This window comes from Elephas maximus, chromosome 22 (assembly GCF_024166365.1).
Source record: "Elephas maximus indicus isolate mEleMax1 chromosome 22, mEleMax1 primary haplotype, whole genome shotgun sequence".
NCBI lineage: Eukaryota > Metazoa > Chordata > Mammalia > Proboscidea > Elephantidae > Elephas > Elephas maximus.
In genome coordinates this window covers 8,218,113-8,244,085 of record NC_064840.1, presented here as the reverse complement: position 1 = coordinate 8,244,085, position 25,973 = coordinate 8,218,113, and the positions used below count along the sequence as shown (strand labels likewise).

Genomic DNA, 25,973 nt, shown 5'->3' with positions numbered 1-25,973 from the left:
GCCCTGTCCCCCGAGTCCACACGCGCCCACCTCCGGCGCTCGCAGTTTGGAAACAGTTTTGGAGGCCCGAGGCGCTCGCCTGGGCGGCCGCGGCTCCGAGAGTAGCCCCGGCCACAGGAGGTAGAGCCCGGGGAGACCCCCTCCCGCGCCAGCCGAGCCCCCCACCTAAGTCCCAGCAGAATAAATAAATTAAAAGGCCTTCCCCCGGGGAGGGGGGAGGCAGTGTGGGAGCGCGAGTGAGGGGTGGGGGGCCGCTGGGGCCCGGGGCTTTGGCGGCGCAGCTGCCGCCGCCGGGAGACTGCCTGGGAAAGCGGCGAAGAAGGCGAGGGGAGGAGGAAGAGGAGGAGGAGGAGGAGGAAGAGGAGGAGGGTGAGCGCTCGGGTCGGGCTCCTTAGCGGTGTATTGTGGGATGTGCGGCGACTGGGAGCCGAGCCTCCGCCGCCAGCCGCCTCCCGGGCAGCAGCAGCAGCAGCAGAGGCAGCGGCAGCGGCGGCGGCAGCAGCTCCGGGCCCGGCAGCCGCGGCGGCGGCGGCGTCCCCCCCTCCCGGCCCCCCGTCCGGCGGCCCCGGCCTCGGCTCCCGCGGGGGACACCATGTACTGGCTGGCGGCGCAAGGAGGCCGGCGCCCGGCGGGGATGTAAGCGCGACCCGGGGAGGGAGAGGCCGCGGCCGGGCGCCCGGCGGCCCGCGCCCCCGGCCCCGGCCCGAGCAGGCGGGCGGGCGGGCAGGCGGGCGGGCGGCGCCAGGCCTCCGCGATCCCCGCGCCCGCGCCGGGCCGAGCGGGCGAGCGAGCGAGCGCCACGCCGGGAAGGCGGCCGGGCGGGCGGGCACCATGGGCCGGAGCCCGCGTCCTCCCGGCACCCTCGGCCCCGCCAGCTCGCACCGGGAGCCCTCGGGACCCCCTGGCTGCCGCTCCGAGACGGTGGCCGAGCGGGCGGGCGCTTAATTCTTCCGGAAGGCTTATTCGAGCTCTTCATTCTTATTTTGGGGGGAGCCAGCGAGACAGCGCCTTTCGGGGCGCGCTGGTAAGGTGGGAGGGGGTGGGGGCTTGATGATTTGATTATTTCTCGTGTGTAGAGGAGCGGCCGCTGCCGCCGGCGCGGCGGAGACGACAACAACTTGCTCGTTTTCAGGTTGGGTTAACGGCATGGAGAACAGTCACCCCCCCCACCACCACCACCAGCAGCCCCCGCCGCAGCCCGGCCCTTCGGGCGAGAGGAGGAACCACCACTGGAGAAGTTACAAGTTGATGATTGACCCGGCTCTGAAAAAGGGGCATCATAAACTGTACCGCTACGATGGGCAGCATTTCAGCCTGGCGGTGAGTAGCCGGCGCGCCTCCCCGGCACCCCCACCCCAGCCATGGCCCGGGAGAGGGGCCCGAGCTGCCCGGGGATCCCCCTCCGACCACGGGGCCAACTGTCAGCCGGATCCCCCGTCCTGGAGTTTGACAAGTGCCTGGAGAAGGGAGTCGGACCCCCGACCCCGGGGACTGAGACCAGCCCTCCCATTCCGGGTTCCCCCATCCCTCCCCACAGATGTCCAGCAACCGCCCGGTGGAAATTGTCGAGGATCCCCGGGTGGTCGGGATCTGGACCAAAAACAAGGAGCTGGAGCTGTCTGTGCCCAAATTCAAGGTAGGACTCCTCCCCCCTGTTCCGCGGCCCCTCTCCACCCCCCCCGCCCCCGCCCTCCTGGAGTTCGAAAATAACGCCAGTCCCGACCGAGCCCGGCCGGATTCCGAGTTCCCGCCGTCCGGCAGGAAAGTTTGGGCGCGGAGGGGGCAGTGCTGCCCAGAGGGGTGTCCCCTCTCGGCTACTGTAAACAGACTAACACTCGAGGAAAGTGTAATCAAGTCGCGGATACAGTGTCCCGCCCGCCCAGCTGGGGGGGGTCCGGGTCCCCTCCTGGTTGCTGCTTGCCCAGGGGCCCGCCCCCCTTCCCTGTCCCGGGACTTCAGGGGGACAACTTCCTACCATAGGGGTGACCCCTGACGGGCCAGCGGTGAGAAGAGGCCAGCATGGGGGGCGGGGGGAGAGAAACTGTTTCTTTTTCCCCTTTCCTTCCGAACCCAGAGGACTTCCACGTTCCAAACGATTTAATCCTCGGCTTCCCGGGCCCGCCCGCGTGCATTTTTTTTCCCCCCCCGAAAAAAAAAAACAAAAAACAAAAATATTTTTTTACCCCTCATTGTTTTCAACGCGCGGGCGGGGAAGGTCGCGTTTTCCCTTGGTTTTCAACGTCCTCCAAACTCCCTTCCCCCCTCGTCCCTGCCAGATCGATGAGTTCTACGTGGGCCCGGTGCCTCCGAAGCAGGTGACATTTGCCAAGCTGAATGATAACATCCGCGAAAACTTCCTGAGGGACATGTGCAAGAAGTATGGGGAGGTGGAGGAGGTGGAGATTTTGTACAACCCCAAGACCAAGAAGCACTTGGGCATCGCCAAGGTGGTCTTTGCCACGGTCAGGGGCGCCAGGGAGGCAGTTCAGCACTTGCATAGCACTTCTGTCATGGGTAATATCATCCACGTGGAGCTGGACACCAAGGGTGAGTGAAGCCGCCCCGCCTGCCCACGGGGAGGAGCCCAGGAAACCTGTCAGGGTGCCCCCTTTCCCCCCCAGTGCCCCCTCTGGCAGTGTTGCCTCTCCCCCCCACCACAACTTTTATCTTTTGCCCCCTCCTGAGGGTAGAGTCACGTGGAGCTAAATGTGTTGTTTGTTGCTAGGAGACAGGCTGTAATTTACCAAATGGGCCGGTCCTTGGCCACTGCACCCCTGGGGACCATCCAGAGGCTTCCCCACACCTCTGACACCTCTGCGGGCCCCTCTCTGAGCCCTGGTGGCCTCGGTTTAGACAGTCTCGTGCTGCTGCTGCTGTTCAGGGAGGAAGCAAGGTTTATTTGTGGGGGGCTGCGGGAGAGCCACTGAGATGCCTTTAAACATAGAAAGAGAAGGTCCCTCAACTAAAAAGTGACTCTTCTGAGTTCCCAGGGTGTTCCCCTCCTCACCCTGCTGCCCCTTACCCCAGGAAGCAGGAACCAGCCTGGGCCAGGAGTGTTGTTTCATTGATAATGTTTCCTAAGAGGAGTGGGGCGGGCTACTCTGGGTGTTGGAGGGTTGACACCGAGTCTTCCCTCCTCTCTCTTAAAGAGACAGCAGCACCTCTCCCGCGGAATCCCAGCTGGCTGGGTGGCTGCTGGGAAAGGGGTGCTAGGCAGGCCACACATCCCCCTGCAGGGGCCCTGAGACGACTCCTAGATGCTGGCTGGGGGGCTTCAGGACTCTAGGGCTTCCCCCAGAGATTGCCCTTGGCCCCTCTAGGGAAGTTCCCCCCAGAGGTGGAGATTTGAGAGCTGGAATAGAACAGAGGTGCCTGCTGCTCTGAGGGCCAGCCCTGAGGCAGGCACTGTGGGCTGCAGAGCCCCCTGGGGTTCCTGCACAGCCCCTCCTGGGAGGGCCCAGATGGGTAGCTTTCAGGAGTTTGTGAGCACCAGGGTCCAGGGGACACTGGGCACATCAGACCCAAGACAGGAACACTCAAACCTTCCTTGTTTACTTTAATAATTAACATGTGTTGACTGAGTCTCAGACCAGGCTGGGTGTTATAAAGGGACCCGCTGGTCCCCACAGGCTCACTTACCCCACAAGTGTTTGCTGTGCAGGTGCCTGGTTCTGTGTCTCCTCAGAGGACAAGCGCACAGTCAGCTCCTGTCATGCCCACTCCCCCTCCCCTCACCATCCCTGGTCTCCATCTCTGGGAAGAGGGGTACAGACACTTTGAACCCTGTGTACCCCCTTGAGTGGCTGCAGTGATTTCTCCTTGCGAATCAACTGTGGAGACTCCTCCCCCATCACGCTCCCACAGCTTAAGGAGCAGCCAGCTCTTACCAAAATTTCATTTCTGCAAAAAAAGGCCCTCAGAGACTGCCAACAAAGTTTGTATTTCACGAAAGAAAGAAATCAGTACAGTGTAGCTCAAGGAATGCGGCTCCTTTGCATATGTAAGCAGCTGCTGGGGAGGCTCTATAAATATCGGTAACAGGCCCCCTTGGTCTAGAAAGGCCTCTCACCGGCCGCCCTGCGGGGGGTTATAGTAGGGCTCCTTGGGACAGCGCCCCAGGCAGTAGGCAGAGTTGGGGCCCCCCTGGGTCCCCAGCCTGGCCAGAAGCATGTGAGGCTCATAGTGACATGGTTCTAGAGTGTATTTTGTGAACTCTGCTGGGTGTCTGGCCCCAGATAGGTTAGCAAACTGTCACCGGGCTTCCCCTTCCCTTGCTCCCAGCCCCTGACTGTTAAGCAGGAGGGTGAAAGGAAGAGGGAGACCTGCCTGTTTCCTTGGGTGCCATTGCCCTGGTACTGACAAGGGGCTTTGTGTTGGGGGGTGGCATTTCTGGATGTGGGGGCATCCCAGGCCTCACAACACATTAAATTCTTGGAATCAAAAAATTCTTTGACAGCTGAACAGCTTCATTGAACAGAGGAAGACTGAGGCACCAGAGGGGGTGGGAATGGAGTCAAGGCCACACAGCTTCTTCCCCAGGCCTCGGGTCTTAGGCCTAGAGGACCCCCAAGGATGCCAGGCAGGTGGGAATCACTGGGGGGCCCCATCCTGGAACCTCACTGATCCCCACCCTGCATTCCCCCAGGGGAAACCCGCATGCGGTTCTATGAACTGCTGGTCACAGGCCGCTACACACCCCAGACCCTCCCGGTGGGTGAGCTGGGCGCCGTCTCTCCACTGGTGAACGAGACGCTGCAGGTGGGTTTTCCCTGATGCTACCCCACCCCGTCTTCCACCCCACCCCCCTTTCACCACCATTGCTTTGAAGACCTAGGCTTAGAAAGGGAGCCAAGCCTGGCCACGCCTACCACAGGTTCACAGCGGGGTGCAGTGTTGAAAAGCCCTGTTTTCCCAATATCCTTTTCAATGTGGCTCCCCTGGGACGTTCCCTGTGGCTTTCAGCCACACTTCGCACTTCGTCCCTCCCTGCAGCCCTTCCTTGGCACAGGCTGGAATTCCCACAGACCCAGACCCCACCCAGGGCCTGCATTTTCCACAGAGTAAGACTGACACCTTCCCCAACCACTACCTCCCAGGGCACGCAACCAGATGGCCTTCACATGGGGGAGATTCTTCTCCTAGCACCTCGACGCTCCCACTCTCAGGAGTAGTTTTTCCAGAATGAAGAGTCCTTGCTTACTTGCTGCTCAACTGGGTTGTTCGTTAGGCACTTTTAGTATGTCACCCTATTTAAATCCTAAAACCCCAGGGTGGGGGAGTAGGGTCCTTGGCCACCCCCCTCACTCCTAAGACCATAGTTCTTTCTGCTACCCTTCCTTGGGAGGTCCTTGATTCCTGACAGTCCTAGACTACTAGACTAGGAGGAAATCCTAGCTTAAGCCAAGACATCAGGCTCTCAACTCTTTTTTCTGTCTCTAGGATCAAAAAGCCCTCAAGATTCCCTGAAAATAATTGACTACCCCAAGATTAGAGTAAGGTTAGGACCATCCTGGTAGCCCTCCACAGTCTCCCCTTCTTCCTCTCCCCGTGCTGTAGTTTGAAAGCAATTACTTTGGCCCTGAGCTCCCCAGCAACCACAGTGAGAAGGGAAAGCAGCCCTGTTCCATTGAGTCTCCCCTTCCCTGCCATGGTCTCATATCTCTCTCTGTTTCTAGCTGTCTGATGCCCTGAAACGTCTCAAGGATGGCAGCCTGTCTGCGGGCTGTGGCTCCGGATCATCCTCTGTCACCCCTAATAGTGGAGGGACACCCTTCTCCCAGGACACGGCTTATTCTAGCTGCCGCCTGGACACGCCCAACTCCTATGGACAGGGCACACCGCTAACACCCCGCCTGGGCACCCCCTTCTCGCAGGACTCCAGCTACTCCAGCCGCCAACCCACACCCTCCTACCTCTTTAGCCAGGACCCTGCAGCAACATTCAAGGCTCGACGCCATGAGAGCAAGTTCACGGATGCCTACAACCGCCGCCACGAGCATCACTATGTCCACAATTCTTCCGCAGTCACTGCGGTGGCAGGGGCCACGGCCGCCTTCCGGGGCTCCTCGGACCTCCCGTTTGGGGCAGTTGGCAGCAGTGGGAGCAGCAGCGGCCCACCCTACAAGGCCCAGCCACAGGACTCAGCCACGTTTGCCCACACTCCACCGCCTGCCCAAGCAGCCCCTGCTCCCACTCCCGGAGTCACCTTCAAGTCGGCTTTCTCTCCATATCAGACCCCAGCACACCCCTTTCTGCCACCCCCCGAGGAGCCCACTGCCGCGGCCACCTTTGGGGCACGCGACGGTGGGGAGTTCCGGAGGGCACCTGCACCCCCACCCCTGCCACCTGCCGAGCCTGTGGCCAAGGAGAAGCCCGGTACCCCGCCTGGCCCCCCACCACCAGACACCAACAGTATGGAGCTGGGTGGCCGTCCAACCTTTGGCTGGAGCCCCGAACCGTGCATTAGCCCAGGCACACCCACGTTGGAGTCATCACCCGCGGGGCCCGAAAAGCCCCACGACAGTCTGGACTCGCGCATTGAGATGTTGCTAAAGGAGCAGCGCACCAAATTGCCCTTCTTGCGGGAGCAGGACTCGGACACCGAGCTGCAGATGGAGGGCAGCCCCATCTCCTCCTCCTCCTCCCAGCTCTCCCCCCTGGCTTCCTTCGGCACGAACTCCCAGCCTGGCTTTCGAGGCCCCACACCACCCTCCTCACGCCCCTCCAGCACTGGCTTGGAGGACATCAGCCCTACGCCACTGCCCGACTCGGATGAGGATGATGAGCTGGGCATGGGCCTGGGCCTGGGGCTTCGACCCCCACCTGAGCCTGGCCCCCCAGACCCTACCAGTCTTCTGGGCCAGACGGGCGACATGGCCTTGGAGCTGGCTGGAGACAGGACCCCAACCTCAGAGAAGATGGACGAGGTACCTCCATGTCTGTATCTCTCTGGGATTAGCTTGTCTGTCTTGTGTCTCCTCCTTCACCCTTGAAACGTTTGGGATAACTAGCTAGGGCACAGAAGCAACAGGGCTAGCGAAGCCAAAACAGCACACTGGATGTAGAGAATAAAAGAGGATGCAAAAAGCACCAGGGGCTATGATTGAATATCTGACTTGGCTCTGAGCTCCCTGGCAGCAATGGCGAGAAGGGGAACATGGCCTAGTTCTCTTAGTCTCCTTGTTAGGTAAGAGGAGTCAGGACTTCCCAGGGATAAATTCTGACTTGAGCTTCTGTGATAGAATTTTGCCGAGACCTCAGGGGTTTTGGGCTGTGGTGATGGTTCTGGGTCTTCTCTGTTGGTGGCTTGGGGATAGACGGGCCTGGTCCTGAACTGCAGGCAGATTAGGTGAAGGGAGCTAGCCAGAGTTCTCTGCTGGGCTAGACCAGGCAGGAGCTCTGGAGCACTGTCTCCTAAAGCCTGGTGCCCTCTGGGGAGATGGAAAACCATGGCGGGGGGTGGGGGGGACAGAGGGAAGTGCCCTTTCTGTCTCATCTTGGCTCTTGAGCGAAGGAGAAAAGGGCCAGCTCAGATAGAGGGCTGCAGCCAGAGGCAGGCAAGCTTGGCAGCCCCCAGCTAGGCCCTCCTCTGGGGTCTCACTGCCAAACCTCCAGCTTCAGGAAGTTCTGCTGAGGGGTTGGGGGGCCGTGCAGTATGCCACACTCTCTTGGGGAGGGGTTAGATCATCCTGGGCTCCAGCTCCTCTCCTCCTGGCCCAGGCCCCTGTCGTTGTTCTCCTGGGTAGCCCTGGATTGGAGCCTATGTGGGCCTGGCGGGCATGAACAGCCAGAGGGCCTGGACAGAGCTCCATGCCCCTGTGGGCGTCAGGGAGGAGGGTCCCTCCTTCCCGGTCTTTTTGATTAGACCAGCTTGGCTGCCTCAGGGGGGAACAGAGAGGAACATAGCCTGCCTGGGAGGGGACCACAGGTGGCTGGGGCTCCAAGGGGACCTTTCTGTGGTTCTGGGGAAGTGGTTTCTGATGTCTAGGCAAGGGATGACAGGTGTGCAGAACAGGGTTGCTGCGGGCCCTGCCAGCTCCCCAGTCCTTCTGAGCTGCTTAGAGTCCGGGAACATTTTACCATGCCAACCAGCTGGTTCAGGGCTGGGAAGCCCAGAGTAGCCAGGAAGAGTTGGCTCCCCCACCATGTGACTGTAGGGAAGGGGAGAGACTGAGGCCCAGAGAGCTGGGGTCTCGGATACCCCAGGATTTAAGCCCTTGGAGCTGAGATACTGACAGCCTCCAGGCCGGCCCTCGGGAGCCCCCTGCTGGCGGCGAGGAGAGCAGCACCTGGGCTCCCCGGGTGACTGGAGTATCCACAGCCCTAGACTGAGGAGCTGGCAGGGAGCAAGGCAGGGGGGACCTGTGGTGGAGCGGGGTGAGGAGTTTCCTATTCCTCAAAGAGGTGAGGTGGTTAGAAACTCAAGCTCCAGCCAGTGAGCCATGAAGCCCTGCTCTGTCACTTACTAGTTATGACCGTGGGGAAGCCACTTTCCCTCTCTGGGTCTCAGTTTCGTCATCTGTCAAATGGGATGGTGAGAGTACTAGCCTCACACTGTGGTCCCAGCTTAAGCGAAGTGCCTCACAGGCAGGGCTGGCTGAGGTGGGCAGTCAGCACTCGGGTAGTCTGGGTTCCCACCCCCAACCGGGCGGGCGGGAGGAGGGGCCAAGAGAGAGGCAGGACCTGAGGGCCCAGGTCTTGTGATTGGCTGGCTGCAGAGGGCTGGGTTAACCCTCTGTGTTCTGTGTTTCCCTGGTCGGTGCCGTCCAGGACGGATCTCCTTGGTCGTTCTGGGGAGTGTCAGACTGAGCCTTTCATCCCTCCCTCCCAGTCTGTGCATGGGGATCCTGAGCGGGGAGAGAGTGTGTGTGCGTACGTGTGTGCATAGGCGTGTGTGTGTGTGTGTGCGTGCATAAGCATACGGTTATATGTGTATGTACGTGTATGAGAGTGTGTGTGTGCGCGCGAGCACATTCTTGTGTATGTGTGTGGGGGTGTGTGTGTTTGTAAGTAAGCGGCTTGTGTGTGTGTGTGTGTGTGTGTGTGTGTGTGTGTGTGTGTGTGTGTGTGTGTGTGTCGGGGGCTGGCAAGGGCCAGAGCTTTCTGTTCCCAGTTTCCGCGCCCTCACCTGCAGGTCTGACTCCTGCCCTTGGACCCGCCCCTCACCCCGGAAACTCGCTCCCACGCACTCCCTGTTTCTTGCAGCGCGCGAAGCCTCCTGCCCCCTCAGCTGAACACTCTGCCCTGCCGTTTCTGGCTTATGGCGCAGGGCCTGAGGCATCTCTCTAGCCTCTGATCTTGACGCCTGAGCTCTAGGGGTGGGCCCTCCTCTCCCCGCCCCGCCTTCCTGCTCCTCCTCTGGCTTCTAGCCCCACCGCCAGCCTCAGACTGCAGCCAGCTCCACAAAACCACAGCGTCAAGGGACCCTCGCCCACTTTTGCCGGGCGTCCATCGTCCCGACTCCTCCCTTGCCCTCTCTCCAGACACTCCAGGATGCCACCAGCGCCCGCCTCCCCCCACGCTGGGCAGCCTCATTCCTGACTGGCCAGGCCACTCTGGGCCAGGGCCTAAGCTCCTGTGTGTGTCTCTTCATCGGTCCAAAGCGATTACAGTGGAGGCCCACCTTACAGGGGCACAATTAAGATGAATTAAGATTTAAAAATAAGACGGCACTGGTCTTCAGCACCATCCTGGGCACATACTGAGCGCACAGTCACAGTAATAGGTGGCAATAGCAGTGATGTAGAATGAAGACATAGGTCCTTTTTCTGAACTCTCAGCACCACTAAGCCCACCTGCTTGAATGTCATCCTTTCTGAAAGGCCCTCTCTGCTAGGACAGTAGGCTGGCTCAGAGCACAGACAGGAGCCAACTTCCTGCCTCAAATCCTGGTCCCTTCTCTTATTGGCTGTGTGGCTTATAGGGGAAGTTACTTCAGTTCTCTGTGTCCCCATTTCTTCATACGTAAAAATGGAGATAGATAATACATCTACTCCATAGCTTGTTCTGAGATTGTACGGACAACACTAAAGGCCAGGAGTGTTAACTATTAGTATTATGGTCTCTAAAGACAGATGGAAACAGAATCTCTCGGAATGAAACAGAGTGTACTTCCCTCTGCACACCACATTCCCCTTCCACATCCCCCTCCCGGGATTGGTGCCTCTGCTCTGCATACTGTATACTTCACATTGCATTGGTTTCCCCTCTGCCTCTGCCTTCTAGAAGGTCCGCTCCATGAGGGCAAGATTTCTGCCCACCTTGTCCACAGTGGCTGGCATGCAAGAGGTGCTGAGTGGGGGTTGAATGAATGAGTTGAATCTTCATGATAACCCCCACTTTGCAAGCAGGGAAACTGAGGCTTAAAGAGGTTAAGTGACTTGCCCAAGGCCACGTAGCTGGGAAGATGGGCCCAGGACCCGAAATGCAGAGTCCGTGTTGTTGATGCGGTTCTTGCAGACGGCTGCTTTTCCCACCGCCTGATGTTCTGAAAGGAGTTCAGGAACTGGTTTGGCCTCCTGACCTCACCCTCACCCTTCTCTGCTCTCCCCACAGGGCCAGCAATCCTCAGGCGAGGACATGGAGATCTCGGACGATGAGATGCCCTTGGCCCCCATCACCAGTGCTGACTGCCCCAAGCCCATGGTGGTGACTCCGGGGGCGGCGGCTGTGGCGGCCCCCTCCGTGCTGGCCCCAACCCTGCCGCTGCCCCCGCCACCTGGCTTCCCACCGCTGCCCCCACCCCCACCACCACCCCCACCGCAGCCCGGCTTCCCCATGCCACCACCTCTTCCACCACCACCACCCCCACCACCCCCAGCCCACCCGGCTGTGACAGTGCCCCCGCCACCCCTGCCGGCACCGCCACCACCTGGCGTGCCACCCCCGCCCATCCTGCCACCGCTGCCCCCCTTCCCGCCAGGGCTGTTCCCCGTGATGCAGGTGGACATGAGCCATGTGCTGGGTGGCCAGTGGGGCGGCATGCCCATGTCCTTCCAGATGCAGACTCAGATGCTCAGCCGTCTGATGACAGGCCAGGGTGCCTGCCCCTACCCGCCCTTTATGGCCGCTGCGGCTGCCGCCGCCTCGGCTGGACTGCAGTTCGTCAACCTGCCCCCCTACCGGGGCCCCTTCTCCCTGAGCAATGCTGGTCCAGGCCGCGGGCAGCCCTGGCCCCCCCTGCCCAAGTTTGATCCATCAGTGCCTCCACCGGGCTACGTGCCCCGGCAGGAGGACCCGCACAAGGCCACGGTGGACGGCGTCCTGCTGGTGGTGCTCAAAGAGCTCAAGGCCACCATGAAGCGTGACCTCAACCGCAAGATGGTGGAGGTGGTGGCTTTCCGGGCCTTTGACGAGTGGTGGGACAAGAAGGAGCGTATGGCCAAGGTGGGTGGGTGCCGGGCACCCAGGGCTTCAGGTGGGTACGGGTGGGAACACAGCCAGGCCCTTCTTCCTCTTCCAAGGCATGTTCCTGGAAACACTGCTGCCTGCACCCCCAGCGTGGGAGGCACTGTGTGAACCAACACTTTAAAAGCCCTGATAACTGCACTGTCTAATTCAGTATCCACTAGCCGCACGTGGTGACTTTTTATATTAAGAACACTTACCAAGATGAATGAAATTAAAAATCCAGTTCCCCAGTAGTGCTAGCTGCATATCAAGTGCACCATAGCCACGTGTGGCCCGTGTCTACCAAATTGAACAGTGCTGATACAAAACATTTCTGTGGTCGCAGAGAATTCTATTAGTTCCACAGCTAAGAGACCTCTTGAATTTGGTTCAGCTCAGCATTTCTCGTGTCTTCTTTCATGTGGCATTCTGTCTTTGCAGGGCCACTTTTAGGAAAAGTATACTTGTTATCTGGTTGTTATTAATCTCACAAATAACTTGTAATGGTTTTCTCTATGCTGCCGTTGTTGTCATTGGATGCCATCAATTCGATTCCAACTCATAGCGACTCCATTGGACAGAGAAGAACTATCCCCACAGGGATTCCTAGGCTATAATCCTTATGGGAGCAGATTGCCAGGTCTTTTTTCCCATGGAATGGCTGGTTGGTTCCAACCACCAACTTTTCAGTTAGCAGCTCAGTCTTTAACCATTGCCAGCAGGGCTCGCTTTCTCTCTGTATAAGAGAAAATCTTCTCTGTAGTATTTGAAAAGCCCCTCAGTCACCACTCTCAATTCCAATCCCCTCTGCCCTCCTTCTCCCTCAAAGTGACTACAGTCGTCAGTTTGTATACCTTAAGAGCATGCTTGTAGGTCACGAGAGCTGCTCTCTGCATCAGGGTAAGTGGGACCCTGTCACTGCCTCAGTTTCTCATCTGTGCCACGGATAGTAATATCAGAAGGTACTGTATGAAAGTGCTGATATTCAACTGTGATTCCACGAAATTGTACTGACCCATAGTAACAGCCGATCCAACAGCTAGCCTGTTAGTAATGTGCAGGAAAAGAACCTCCTCTCCGTGAGAGCTGAGCCCTGTGCAGAGCGCCTAGTGTGGCTTATTTTGGTTAATTCTCACGGCATCCCTGAAGGCTGTGTGTTTCAGAACTGCCAGGGGCCAGCCCGGAGTATACAGTGAAGTAAACTTAGTAGGTGCTTTTTTTTTTCCCCAATGCATTTAAATGGAAGAAAATGGAATAGAAAATATAACAACCCAGCTGCCATCAAGTCAGTTCCAACTCATTAGAGTAGAAATGTGCCCTATAGGTATCAGAGTAGAGATATGCTGTATAGGGTTCTCAATGGCTGATTTTTCAGAAGTAGGTTGCCAGGCCTGTCCCCGAAGTGCCTCTGGGTAGACTTGAACTGCCAATGTTTCAGTCAGCAGCAAGCATGTTAACTGTTTGCGCCACCCAGGGACCTCAGCAGATGAAATAGTAAAGTGTAAACAGTATTTTGTGAAACTCTTGTCTCAATGATTTAGATGTGTGTTTACAATGTATTTTGACTTCCAGTCTGCAAATTACGACAGGTAGCTATAGTAGCCCCATTTTGCTGGTGGGGAAATGGAGGGCAGGGAGGCAGCATGGCGTCCTGGGAGTGTACTGAGTAACGGGCGGAAAGTAAGTGCGCAGGTAATGCTGGTGGCTGTTTGTGTTGAGAGGCAGGTCGGTGGCTCCAGGAGTAACCATGGTGACCATCTCCTTCCCTCCCGCACCCCAGGCCTCGCTGACCCCTGTGAAGTCGGGCGAGCACAAGGACGAGGACCGGCCAAAGCCCAAGGACCGTATTGCCTCATGCCTGCTGGAGTCGTGGGGCAAGGGTGAGGGCCTGGGCTATGAGGGCCTGGGCCTGGGCATCGGGCTGCGCGGGGCCATTCGCCTGCCCTCCTTCAAGGTCAAGAGGAAGGAGCCGCCGGACACAGCCTCGTCTGGTGACCAGAAGCGGCTGCGGCCCTCGACCTCTGTGGATGAGGAGGACGAAGGTTTGTCCCCTGACTCATCACTGGGTGCTGGTCCTGCCTTCCATCCCTAGCTCAGCTTTGATGCCCCTTCTGCCCCCTAGAGTTGGAGCGGGACCGGGACATGGCAGACGCCCCCTGCGAGCTTGCCAAGCGGGACCCCAAGGGCGTGGGTGTGCGGCGGCGACCAGCGCGGCCCCTGGAGCTGGACAGTGGCGGGGAAGAAGACGAGAAGGAGTCACTGTCTGCGTCCTCGTCATCCTCTGCATCCTCGTCCTCGGGATCCTCCACGACCTCACCCTCTTCCTCGGCCTCAGACAAAGAGGAGGAGGAGCAGGAGAGCACAGAGGAGGAGGAAGAGGAGGAGGAAGGTGCAGAGGAGGAGGAGGAGGAGGACCGCAGAAGCCAGATCTCCTCCTCGACCTCGTCCACGTCAGATAAGGTAGGCGTGGGTCAGGGAGGCCTTGGGCACCAGAGGGGCAGCCGAGGGCTCACCTGTCCCTGCCCATCCCTCTCCCCCAGGATGACGACGATGAAGATGAAGACAGTGATGACCGGGAAGAGTCTGAGAACGATGACGACATGGCCCGGTCGCAGCCGAGTGAGAAGGAAGAGCCAGACTCAGATGGAGGTGAGCGGGGCGGTGGGCAGCCTGGCTTGGCCGTTGAGTTATTCGTGTGCACACACACATGCACATAAGCACGCGCACACCCTGAGACTTCGGGTGAAGTGTCTGGCCTAGGTTCGGGGAACAGTGCATAATGAAGTGACCCCTCTTCTGTCCTCGGCCAGAGGAGACAGCGAGCATCGCTACCTCCAAGGTGGACCAAGAGTCATCCAGTGAAAGTTCTGAGTCGTCTGGATTTGAGTCGAGCTCCGAGTCCTCGTCCGAGTCCTCAGAGGATGAAGAGGAGGTGGCAGTGGGGGAGGAGGAGGAAGAAGAGGAGGAGGAGGAGGTGGCAGAGGACAGCATGGCTCCTCCTGCCCATGAGGACTTGGAGGAGGACATGGAAGAAGCGTCGATGGCCATGGGGACGCCTGCAGTGGAGTCCCTGGGCCCAGAAGAGGAGGTGGACATTGAGGTGGGGGACGAAGCCCCTGAGGAGCAGGCCTCCACCTTGGAGGAGCCCCCACTGCCTGCGAGCGTCGAGGAGCTGGCAGGCTGTAAGGAGCCCCTCGAGGAGCTGGGCCTGAACCACGAAGGGGCCATGTTGCTGACTCCAGAGCCAGTCACCGTGGACATGGAGGTCCAGCCCTTGCCATCCCCTGAGCACACCCCAGGTAACCCCTGCAGCCCCCATTCACCATCAGAATGAGCTCCAGCTCACTTGGGTAAATCACTTAAACGTCCCGAGCCTAGGTTTCCTCATCTGTAAAATGGGGCTGTTTGAGGCCAGGGGATAGAGTGAGATGATGTGTAATGTGCCACGTGCCAGGGACGTCTTAGATAAACACTGAAAGAGAACCGTGGCCTTACGATTCCTCAATGCCACTGTTTAATCCTTGGGCCTTTGGTCCCATGAGATGCTATCAAGAAAAGGAGGTGGGTGTTACGGACATTTTAGTGACAGAGACGCTGCACCACCGTCTTGGTGGAGTGTCACAAAGCATGTTAAAGGCTCCAAGAGCGCCATCGAATAGAACTTCCTGCAGTGATGGAAACGTTCTGTGTCTGCAGCATCCAGTGTGGCACCCACCAGCCACACTTGAAACGTGGCTTGTGCAGTTCAGGATCTGGATTTGTAATGTTATTTCATTTTGATTGATTTAAACTTAAACAGCCATACGTGGCTACTATGTATCTCCAGTAAGCCCTTCAGAAAGAAACCTGCTGTACTTGGTTGAATTCTGTTTTATTTGGCCAGGGAACCGCAGGTCTTTGAATGTTGACTCAGGTATTTATCATGTGCCTCTTGTGTCCCCAGGACTGATTTAAGCATTGACAATACAGCCATGGACCAAACAGGCGAAAATACCTGCACCCCGGGGAGCTAACATTATAGGGCAGGGGAATAAACAATAGTAGATAAATGTTAGAAGAAAAGCCTTAAAGGCTCTGACAAGTCCTGCAAAAAAAAGAGACTTGCTGGATTTTATTTGCCCTCAGAACCCATTTTTCTTAGACTACCTGTTCCCAGTCCACAGGAATGCTGTTCTGAGGAGCACAGTTTTAGAGGCTAGCAAGCATGCCTTCTTTGTCTTTGAGATATTCTAGTCGTATATAAAAAGCCCCTACCGCGTGCCCAACTCTGGGCTGGGCGCTGAATAGGCTTTGAATGGTTTAGCTTGGGGAGGGTGGTTCCTGCACTCACAGAACCTGGGAAACCCAGAGGGATATGAATGGATCGGGTGTCAGTGCACAGTAGGGCAGCAATGGTAGGGCCCCAAGAGATGTTTGAATCAATTCAGTGATGGTTCGGCTTTCTCCTCCCCTGCAGAGGATGACCTGGAGGCGAAGCCTGAGCCCCCGACAATGCTGTCCCTGCCCCCACAGCCACCATTGCCACCCCCTCGGCTGCCCCGACCACCCAGCCCGCCACCAGAGCCCAGGGCCCCAGAACCTCAACACCCACCTGTCCCTCTGGAGCCTCCCCCCGAGGAGCAGCCCCCGCGCACACCAAGCCTATGTGGCAGCCTGGCCAAGTCGCAGAGCACAGAGACGGTGCCGGCCACGCCCGGCAGGGAGCCCCCGCTCTCGGGGGGCAGCAGCAGCCTGTCTCTGAGCTCCCCTCAGGTGCCTGGTAGCCCCTTCTCCTACCCAACCCCATCCCCTGGCCTGAGCAGTGGGAGCCTCCCGCGGACGCCTGGCCGGGACTTCAGCTTCACGCCCACCTTCCCCGAGCCTGGTGGACCCCTGCTTCTGCCCGTCTGTCCCCTCCCAGCTGGCCGGCGTGATGAGCGGCCTGGGCCCCTGGCCTCCCCGGTGCTCCTGGAGGCGGGCCTGCCGCTCCCCCTGCCCCTGCCCTTGCCCCTGCCCTTGGCATTGCCCGTACCTGTCCTGCGGGCCCAGACGCGGGCCCCTGCCCAGCTGCCACCCTTGTTGCCTGCTCCACTGGCCCCCTGCCCGCCCCCTATCAAGAGGAAGCCGGGCCGGCCCCGGCGGTCCCCGCCAGCAGTGCTTTCCTTGGATGGGCCCTTGGTCCGGCCGCCAGGGGCTCCCCTGGGAAGGGACCTTCTGCTCCTGCCAGGCCAGCCACAGGCTCCAGTCTTCCCCAGCACCCATGACCCCCGGGCCGTGACCCTGGACTTCCGGAACGCGGGGATCCCAGCACCCCCACCGCCCCTGCCCCCCCAGCCCCCACCGCCCCCACCTCCACCACCCATTGAGCCCACCAAGCTGCCCTTTAAGGAGCTCGAGAACCAGTGGCCCTCTGAGGCCATCCCACCAGGCTCCCGTGGACGTGACGAGGCCACTGAGGAGGACATGGAGCTGGCCAAGGTGCGGGGGCCATGGCGCAGGCCGCCCAAGAAGCGCCACGAGGACCTAGTGGTGGGTGCGGCCTCGCCCGAGCTCTCGCCACCGCAGCCCCTCTTCCGGCCCCGCTCGGAGTTCGAGGAGATGACCATCCTGTATGACATATGGAACGGCGGCATTGACGAGGAGGACGTCCGTTTCCTGTGTGTCACCTACGAGCGACTGCTGCAGCAGGACAATGGCATGGACTGGCTCAACGACACGCTCTGGGTTTACCATCCCTATATCCTGCCTAACGGATGGAGGGGTGTCCTCGCCCTGCCTTGCTGGGCCCCTTCTCCTTGTCCACAGTGGCTCCATGGCGATGGCCAAGACAACGGCTAGAGTTGCTCTCTATTGATCACTTTCACGGGGGCTGGGCCCATCTCACCCCAAGATCTAGAGGTACCTGTGGCCTCACTGCCTGACCCCACTCGCCCTCAATTTAATCCTCCCAGCAGCCCAGTGTGGTAGCAACTGTTCTCTACCTTCATTTTACATATGAGGCCACAGAGGCTCAGAGAGGTTAAGTGACCTGTCTGAAGTCACAGAGCTATTAGGTGGCGGAGATGGAATTTGAACCCAGGCAAATCTGCCACCAGAGAGTGGGCTCTTAACCACAGTGCTGTGCTGAGGCTTGACTAATTGTTGCCACAACCCTCTGTGGTTAGCGTTGTTGTCATCCTGTTGTGGCAGACTAACTTAGCAAGCGCTGACTGTGGGCCAGGAACTCTGCTGAGCACCCTAAGCACGTTTAATCATTCAGATGAAGTCATTAGTACCCCTAGTCTACCAATGGGGAAGCTGAGACAGAAAGTGGATAAGAAACATGCCTATGGCCATACGGCTAAGAACCCGATGGGGTTCTGACCATCAGTGGACTTGGCCAGGGGGCAGCTGCTAGGGATGCGGGCAGCACAGCCAGGCCTCCTTCACCACAAAGTTGGGCCTGGTAGTGGGGAGCCAGGCCTGGTGGGGTGGGTCTCATGAGGGACCGGGAGGGACTCTCTGAGTGTCTGTGTGGCCCTTGACTCACGCCCACCCACCAGCCTCTCTTCAGCCAAGAGGAAGAAGCGGGACGATGGGCTGCGGGAGCACGTGACGGGCTGTGCCCGCAGCGAAGGCTTCTACACCATCGACAAGAAAGACAAGCTCAGATACCTCAATAGTAGCCGGGCCAGCACTGACGAGCCCCCCGCTGACACCCAGGTACTGCCATTAGGCGTGTCTCCTGGGACCGGCGGTGGGAAGGGTGTGGGACCAAAGGGGCAAGGAAGTGAGGGGGTCGCCTCCCTGGGTGCTCTGGGCCCTAGTGATGGGTAAGTGAGATAGGGGCAGGGTCTTAGGAGCCAAAAGAAGAGCTGACCTTTACCTTGTGGGCAGCAGAGGGCCACAGAGGAGCTATAGGCAGGGACACAAGGTGAGCTGCTTTTCCAAAAGGCTCGTTTGTTACTTTTTTTTAAATAATATTTTATTGTGTTTTCAGTGAAAGTTAACATAGCAAATTAGGTTCCCATTTGACAATTTCTATACAAGTTGTTCAGTGACTAGTTACATTTTTTCACAATGTGTCAACAGTCTCATTAACTGCATCTGGCTGTTGCCTTTTGCTGGCCACCTTCATTCATTACTTTCTTTTTTATAATTTGTTTTATTTATTTATTTTTGTTGAAAACATACACCAATTCATCATTTTCTACGTGTACAATTTAGTGCTGTTGATTACATCCCTGGAGTTGTGCGACCATTCTCACCCTCCTTTTCTGAGTTGTTCCTCCACCATTAACATGAACTCACTGCCCCTTAAGGTTCTTACCAGATCTTTCAAGTTGTTGTTGTCAATTTGAGCTCATGTAGATAGTTCTTAAAAAAGCATAATGCTCAAGGCATGTATTCTTCACTCGTTAGGCTAAACTGTTTTTTGGTTTTCAGAAGACTTCAGGGGAGATTTTTGGTTTAAGGTTTAAAGGTTATCTCAGGGCAGGAGTTTCAGAGGCTTATCCAGCCTCCACGACTCCAGAAAGTCTGGATTCCATGAATTTTTGAAATTCTGTGAGTTCATCACTTTGTAAATTCAGCAAACATCTATTGAACGCCTACTGTGTACCAGGCACAGTTCTAGGCACTGTTTGCAGCAGTGAACAAAACACAATTCTTGTCCTTATGGCGCTTACATTTTACCTGGGGACAGGAAATAATCAAGTGAGCAAATAAACACATAATTCCAGGTGAAGAAAATACTACGGAGAAGAAAAAAAAAAAAAAGCAGAGGAGGGGGTTAGGGCTTGGGGAGTTGGAGGGTTAGGGTGTGATTTGCAATCGGATGGTCAGGAAAGGTCCTGTTGGAGCCAGACCTGGATGAAGTGAGGGAGGATAACCAGGAGAGACCATAGAGAGGTAGAAAGGGACATCGATAAAAACCTAAGCAGAAAAGAGGGGGGCTCAAGCAGTGCAGTAGGTGGTACACAGAAAGAGTAGCAAGTGCCAAGGCTCTGAGGCAGGAGGAGCTCAGCAGTGTGGGAGATAACACCCAAGGAAAGGCCAGTGTGGCCAGAGAGTAGCCAGAGCAAGAGCTGGACAGAGGACAGGCCATCAGTGTCCAGGAGGCCGTTGGTGACAATGTTAGGTCCGTGGTTTTCAAAAGCTCACTCTGGCTGCTGTGTGGAGTCAACAGCAGGGGTCCCGAAGCAAGATGGTGAAACAATTGCTGCAGTTGCCCAGGGCAGGCTGAGGGTGGATTGGACCAGGGGGGCCATGAGGGGGAAAAGTGGCTGCATTTGAAAGAATATGAGGAAGTAGGATGGGCAGGACTCGAGGCTGGATTGGCTATCAGGGGACAAAGGAGTTGAGTGGGACACCAAGGGTCTGCTTGGGGGCTGGTGGCTAGTTGCCAGCCATGAGGGGGAAAGGGAGATGACATATTGTTTGGGACACCTTGAGTTTTGGGGTTTGTGAACAGGCAGAATGGTCTGGCGGACAGTTAGATACACAGGGACAGAGCTTGGAGAAGGGTTTCATCAGGATGGAGACGGTAATTGAAGGCTGGGAGAGCGTGGGGGAGGAGAAGGGCTGACCTGGACGCCCCACGGTTTAAGGGACGGGGCAGAGGACGAGGGAGGCCAGTAGGAAGCACAGGATGTGAGGGGATTGAGGAAGGACTGATAATGTTGACACCGTGGGCAGGTCAGAGGGATGGGGAGAATGGGGGGGTAGACCCCACCATTCTTCTGGCTGAGAAGTGGAGATGCTACCAGAACTTTGAGCTGAGAAGAGGAAAGACAGAAAAAGTCACAAGAAAGCTGTGTTGATTTAAGATGGGAGGAACGTGACCTGTGCAGGTACTGATGGAAGGTGGAGGCAGACGGCACAGGACAGAGCTGGTGTAGACAAGCTCAGAGCCAGGGAACTGGGGACCTAAGGCTTGAGGTGGGGCTGCCAGGATGTGATGGGGTCACAGATAGACACTGTGGACCCAGGATGGTTTGGGGGCTGCCCCCAGAGGCCCACGTGCTAGCTCTTCCCCGAGCAGCTCCGTCTGTCCATCCTTACATCTGTCCCTCTGCCATGGCAGGGCATGAGCATCCCGGCGCAGCCTCACGCCTCCACGCGGGCGGGCTCAGAGCGGCGTTCGGAGCAGCGCCGCCTCCTGTCCTCCTTCACTGGCAGCTGTGACAGCGACCTACTCAAGTTCAACCAGCTGAAGGTGAGGTTGGGGCTCCTCACCCTCCAGGAGGCCAGGGTGGCAGTGGGACCTGAGACCAGGGCTCACCCCTCACCTCCTTCCAGTTCCGAAAGAAGAAGCTCAAATTCTGCAAGAGCCACATCCATGACTGGGGCCTCTTCGCCATGGAGCCCATCGCAGCCGACGAGATGGTCATTGAGTACGTGGGCCAGAACATCCGCCAGGTGGGTGCTGGCCTGCGGGACCCAGCCAGGGTGGGGCCAGGGCCGCCCAGCTGTTACTGACGCCTGTTCCCCGGCCAGGTGATTGCGGACATGCGGGAGAAGCGCTACGAGGACGAGGGCATTGGCAGCAGCTACATGTTTCGGGTGGACCATGACACCATCATTGATGCCACCAAGTGTGGCAACTTCGCCCGCTTCATTAACCACAGCTGCAATGTGAGTGCCTGGCCCGGGGCCATCCTGCCCCCGCCTCGGTGCCAGCAGGACCCAAGCTAGGGGTGGACTGAGGATAATAGGGAGGTCAGGGAGTGAGGCCTCATGCAGAGAGTCCCTGTCCCTCAGAGCATCAGTTTTCTCATCTGTAAAATGGCCATAATGAGACTTTTGTGGCCAAGTTAAGGGCTTAAGGTGTTCAAGAAAGAAGTGGTTTGTTCAATTCATCAGTAACTATGGAGGTCCGTCCCTGCACCAGGCTTTTCCTGTGTCTCCGTTGGTCAGGCCCAGCTCTCAGGGCCTTGGAGGCCAGGATAGTGTTGTCCAGTGGGACTTTCTGCAGCAATGGAAATGCCCTACGTCTGCACCATCTGGTGACGTAGCCACCAGCCACATGTGACCTTGAGCACTTGAAATGTGGCCAGTGCTGCTGAGGAACTGGGTTTTTAGTTTTAGTTCATTCTACTTAATGGAAACTTTAAGTGGCCACATGCAGCTAGTGGTGACAGCATTGAGCAGCACGGGTCTGGAGGGGAGGTAGGCATTGAGAACTGGGACCATTAGTGCCCTGAAGAAGCACAGCAAGCCGAGAGCAGGAGCCAGGCCAGTGCAGGGGTCAGGTTTTGTTGTCGCCATCTAGTCAGTGACCTCAGGCTGGTTGCTTAACAATAGCAGCAGCTCTGTAGGTCGTTGTGAGCAGCAAATGGGTTACTGTATGCAGGCCCTTTGCGTGTGCTGACAGATGACAGGCTCTCAGTATGGCTTAGCTCCTGTGACTGTGACTCGATCATCATTACCAGGCCCAAAGGGGTCTGTAAAGACTTCCTTGTGAATATGACGGTGGTGAGATCTGAGGGATGAGAGGGACTTTTCTGCCCAGGGGAAGCAGTGAGTGAGGCACACCTTCTGGCCAGTGGGGACAGCATGTTCAAAGACCCTGGGGCAACGAAGAGAAAGTATGTTGGAGGGACAACGAGGAGGGCAATGTGGCTGGGGTAGAGAGCTTGCAGGCAGGGGTGAGAGGACAAGGCTGTTCAGCGAGGCAGCCAGGTCACTCGACCTTGTAGGCTGAGGTCAGGCACGGACACATTTCCCTTAAAAGCCAAGGCAAGCCACTGAGCAGTGAGCCACGGGGTAACAGGATCTGCTGTCCTCTCGCAGATTTCCCTGGCTGCTGGGTCAGGGGTGGATTTTCTCGGGCGAGGGTGGTGGTTGGCGTTGCTGCCCCCCAGGTGAGCAGCGGTAGGGTCTGATCTTGGCTGGTGGCAGCAGAGGTAGGGACAAGCGGGCAGAACTGAGGGATTCTTCCGAGGCTCACTGGGCTTGGTTGTGGGTGGCACATGCCAGCTCACACCTGGGGCTTGGGGTCTGTGTGGATGCTGCTGCCATCCCAGAAGGGGAGAAGTTCTGGGGTCTAGGTGTGATCTTAGTGAGTCAGAGATGGCTGCGAAGCTGCCAAGGGAGATAGCGGGCAGGTGGTGGAATTTATGAGTCTCGAGCGGGGGGGTACAGTAAACTTTTTCAGTAATCAGCCAGAGAGTAAATATTTCTGGCTTTGTGGACCAGATGGTCTCTGTGGCAACTACTCCACTCAGCAGTTGTAACAAAAGCAGCTTCAGACCATATGCAAATGAGAAGGCATGGCAGCGTTCCAATAAAACTTTATTTACAACGGTAGGCAGCTGGGGGCCGGAGTTGGCTCACCCCTGGTCCAGAGCTAGGAAGTGAGGCGCAAGCGGGAAATAATGAACACGGGAGTCCTGGGCAGTCTAAACAGAAGTGGAAGCCCTAGAAGGAACTCGGCACTATTGTCAGTATTATTAACGTCCTTGTCAGTCAGATGAGGAAACTGAAGCCAAGCACAGTGACATGAGCATGGGTCACACAGCAAGGCCCCCGTTGGGCTAGAGGGGTCACAGTGGTGGAGGGCCTGGGTGGGATCGGTGGCTCATGCACCCCCTCCCTGCCTGCAGCCCAACTGCTACGCCAAGGTGATCACGGTGGAGTCACAGAAGAAGATCGTTATCTATTCCAAGCAGCACATCAATGTCAACGAGGAGATCACCTATGACTACAAGTTCCCCATTGAGGACGTCAAGATCCCCTGCCTCTGCGGCTCCGAGAACTGCCGGGGGACCCTCAACTAGGCTCCGGCCGGTGCCAAAAGTGAAGGATGTCAGCTGCCCCAGGACCCCTTGCGGGACTCCCGGGCCTGGCCCACCACCCACCCCATTTCAGGTGCTGTCCCTCCCCCAGCGGCCGTGCCAGGGCCCGCACCCCCAACACTACCCCAGGACCCCTGCAGCTCCTGCCCCCGCAGCGGGAAAGGGCTTCTCTGTCTTTCCCTCCATCTGTGTCGCTTTCGTTTTTAGAAACCTCGCAGGGTTTGTGTTTGATTCCCACGTAGTAATCTTGTCCGTCTGTGTGTCTCTCTTCTCCACCTTTCTCTCTGTCTCTTCTCTTCCCTGTCTTTACCCTCAGCCTCTTCCCGTGAATGCTGCTATGTTGTCTTGTCTTCTCTTTATTTTCTTCCTCATTGTAAGAAAAGACTTTAACCATTGAAATGTGAAGGCAGAATCAGAGAGGGGGACCCCCGGCGGGCAGCAGGGCCAGGTGCTGACAGGGGAGAGTAGGGGTCGAGGAGTCGGGAGGCAGCTTCGACCTCAGAACACTACGTGCCTGAAAGGCCCCACTCGGCCCCAGAATCAGTGAGGAGAAGACCCCACACCTTCCCCTGACCCCCTCCACGGTCTGTTCCTTCCCCAGCAGCCGGGGGGCGCCACTTCCCTGAGCAGACCCTGAGTGGCCAAGCTGGTTCCAGACAGGAATTGCCTTTCAGGGCTGTCCTTGCCACCCCCCCCCACACCACCACCCCCCAAACCTTGGGTTCAATGTTTACTTTCTCATTCGAATGCCAGCAATGACAGAGCCCCCCAGAGGCCCTGGCAGGGGTCGGGAGGCACTAGGTCTCTGCTCCCTCCTGCCCTTACCTTCACCTGGGTCTGAGGAGGGCTCCCAGGGCAGGTGGGTCCCCCAGCCCCGCCATTACGGGTTGTCTGACTGCCCATATGTGGTATTTTTTTTTTTCCATTTTATAAGCTTCATCCACTTGCCCCCCCCCGACCCAGCTTCACCCCACCAGCAGTCCCTCAACCCCAAGAAGGCCAGCGGATATTTATTTTCAGAGTACGCAGGTTTTTTCTCCTAGAAAAAGAAAAATCTGGAAGAGACTTTAAAACTCAAATCTCTTGGTTTTCTTTTCTTTTTGTAAATCCTTTTTAATGTCCCACCCCCTCCCCATCCTCTTCAGAATTTTTTTTTTTTTCGTGCGTGTACAAAATCAAAACGAAGGGAAAAAAAATAGGTTTTTGAAGTTCAGAACCAACTTCTGTATACAGGCTGCCACAAAGGACTCTTTCTCGGGAACATTGTTTCTTGTGGAAACATGTGGGAAAACTTTTTTGCTCCTTTCTTTGTATGTACTTCCAAGACACACACACACGCACACACACACACACACACACACACACACACAGGCAAGTTCCCCACACCCCAGAAAGCAGAGCAGGCGTGTAAATAATTTATGGAAAGGGACTGTTGTGACCAGGAGTCGTCCTCACCCAGATGAGAGAGCTCCATGCGCGGGAGCCGCGGCAGCGGATGTAGGCGGCAGGAGCCTCGGTATCTCGGCTTGTGTCAAGCTTGTTATCATGTAAATTCTGTACAAAGAATTGTTATTTTTCTCTTTTTTGTCGTTGGTGTGTTTTTGTTTTTGTTTTTTAATTTCTTCACCCCACGGGCCTCTGTGTTGGAGACTGTGTCCGCCGGTTTCGGGAAAGACGAAATCCGTGGCATTAAGACAGAGCGGGCACCTGGGTGCAGCGGCGACCTTCTCTTCCGTGTGCAGTTTTCTGCCTTATTGTGCAACAGAGGAAATATTTATTTTTCACATGAGGAAATGTGTAGTTTGCGGAGACGGCGGATTTAAGTTATTTGTGCGGCCCCCAAGGGGCTGTCTCATTCTATCACCTCCACCACTACCACCCCTCAGAAAAGAAAGAAGGGGAGGGAAGGATGTGAGGAAACCAGGGGCCTCACCTTGCCCAACTTAGGATCTTGGTTAACCTTTGCCGGACTTTCCTAAGGGCCAGCAAGAGTCTGGGCCCGCCTTCTCCCCTCAAGTCCCCCTCCACCCCCTGAAATTGTTTGCAATAATTCAGAATTGTGTTGCCTCATTTTTCTTTCAATCCCTTTGTTTTCATTGAACAAATCTTTTGAAGAGTTGGGGTTTCTGCTTTTTTTTTTTTTTCTCCCCTTGTGCCTCCCCACCCCCCCCCCAGCAAAGAAGAGAAATGATAAGTTTTAGGGATGTTTGTGCATATAGACTCTGTCATCCATATGTAACTTGTTTTGAAGAGAAGTGTTTCCGTTGTGGGTGTGTCTTGCTGTAAATATTTGTTCATATTTTTGTGAATTCAATACTATGTACCATTGTATTATAGTAACTTTTATAAAGCAAACCATAAATATACTGACTTTTCTTACAGACACGCCGTCTCTCTTGCTCTCCTCTTTCTCCCTCTTCCTCTCTGCTGGGAGCACACCATTTTGCCGGAAGGGACGGGTGGCAAGGCTCAGAGAGGGTGAAGGTGTATGGTGTATCCACTCAGACCAGCAGCTCTTCAATTCTGCACCTGCAGGCTCCTTCTGAACTGGACCAAGTTATGGCCAGACTAGGCCTTCCACAGCCTATGAATTCTCCTTTTAGAATTTTTCTTAAAACCATAGTTGTCTAATGCTGCTCGTGGTCTGCAACTGAGGAAACAAGATCAAGTGCCCTATTGCCATATGCAGAACTTGGAAAGGTGATTTCTCACAAATGTGTAACATCTATGGAGACATCCTCTGGTCTGTTTGGGGTGAGAGGGGCTGCTGAAATAGTTGCAAGCTGAGAAGAATTCAGTGTATCCAGTGTTTGTGACATCTAGAGGTGG

General features: G+C 56.8%; 1 protein-coding gene across 2 annotated transcripts; it reads left to right on the top strand.

Annotated features, from left to right (window-relative positions):
• The first annotated feature begins 53 nt into the window (after positions 1–53).
• On the top strand, positions 54–25,505 carry SETD1B (SET domain containing 1B, histone lysine methyltransferase). Of its 2 annotated transcripts, none has more exons than XM_049865934.1 (17): positions 54–120; positions 1,133–1,320; positions 1,538–1,636; positions 2,277–2,547; positions 4,646–4,758; positions 5,676–6,926; positions 10,555–11,385; positions 13,169–13,430; positions 13,511–13,848; positions 13,929–14,037; positions 14,199–14,687; positions 15,845–17,104; positions 17,903–18,069; positions 20,432–20,563; positions 20,647–20,766; positions 20,845–20,982; positions 22,953–25,505. In XM_049865934.1, the coding sequence occupies exons 2-17, from the start codon at positions 1,147–1,149 to the stop codon at positions 23,124–23,126; spliced, it is 5,928 nt and encodes a 1,975-aa protein (XP_049721891.1). In that variant the 5' UTR covers positions 54–120; positions 1,133–1,146; the 3' UTR covers positions 23,127–25,505. The 2 variants fall into 2 exon arrangements, with proteins under 2 accessions (XP_049721891.1, XP_049721890.1); XM_049865933.1 differs by lacking the exon at positions 54–120 and adding an exon at positions 372–636.
• Positions 25,506–25,973: the final 468 nt, after the last annotated feature.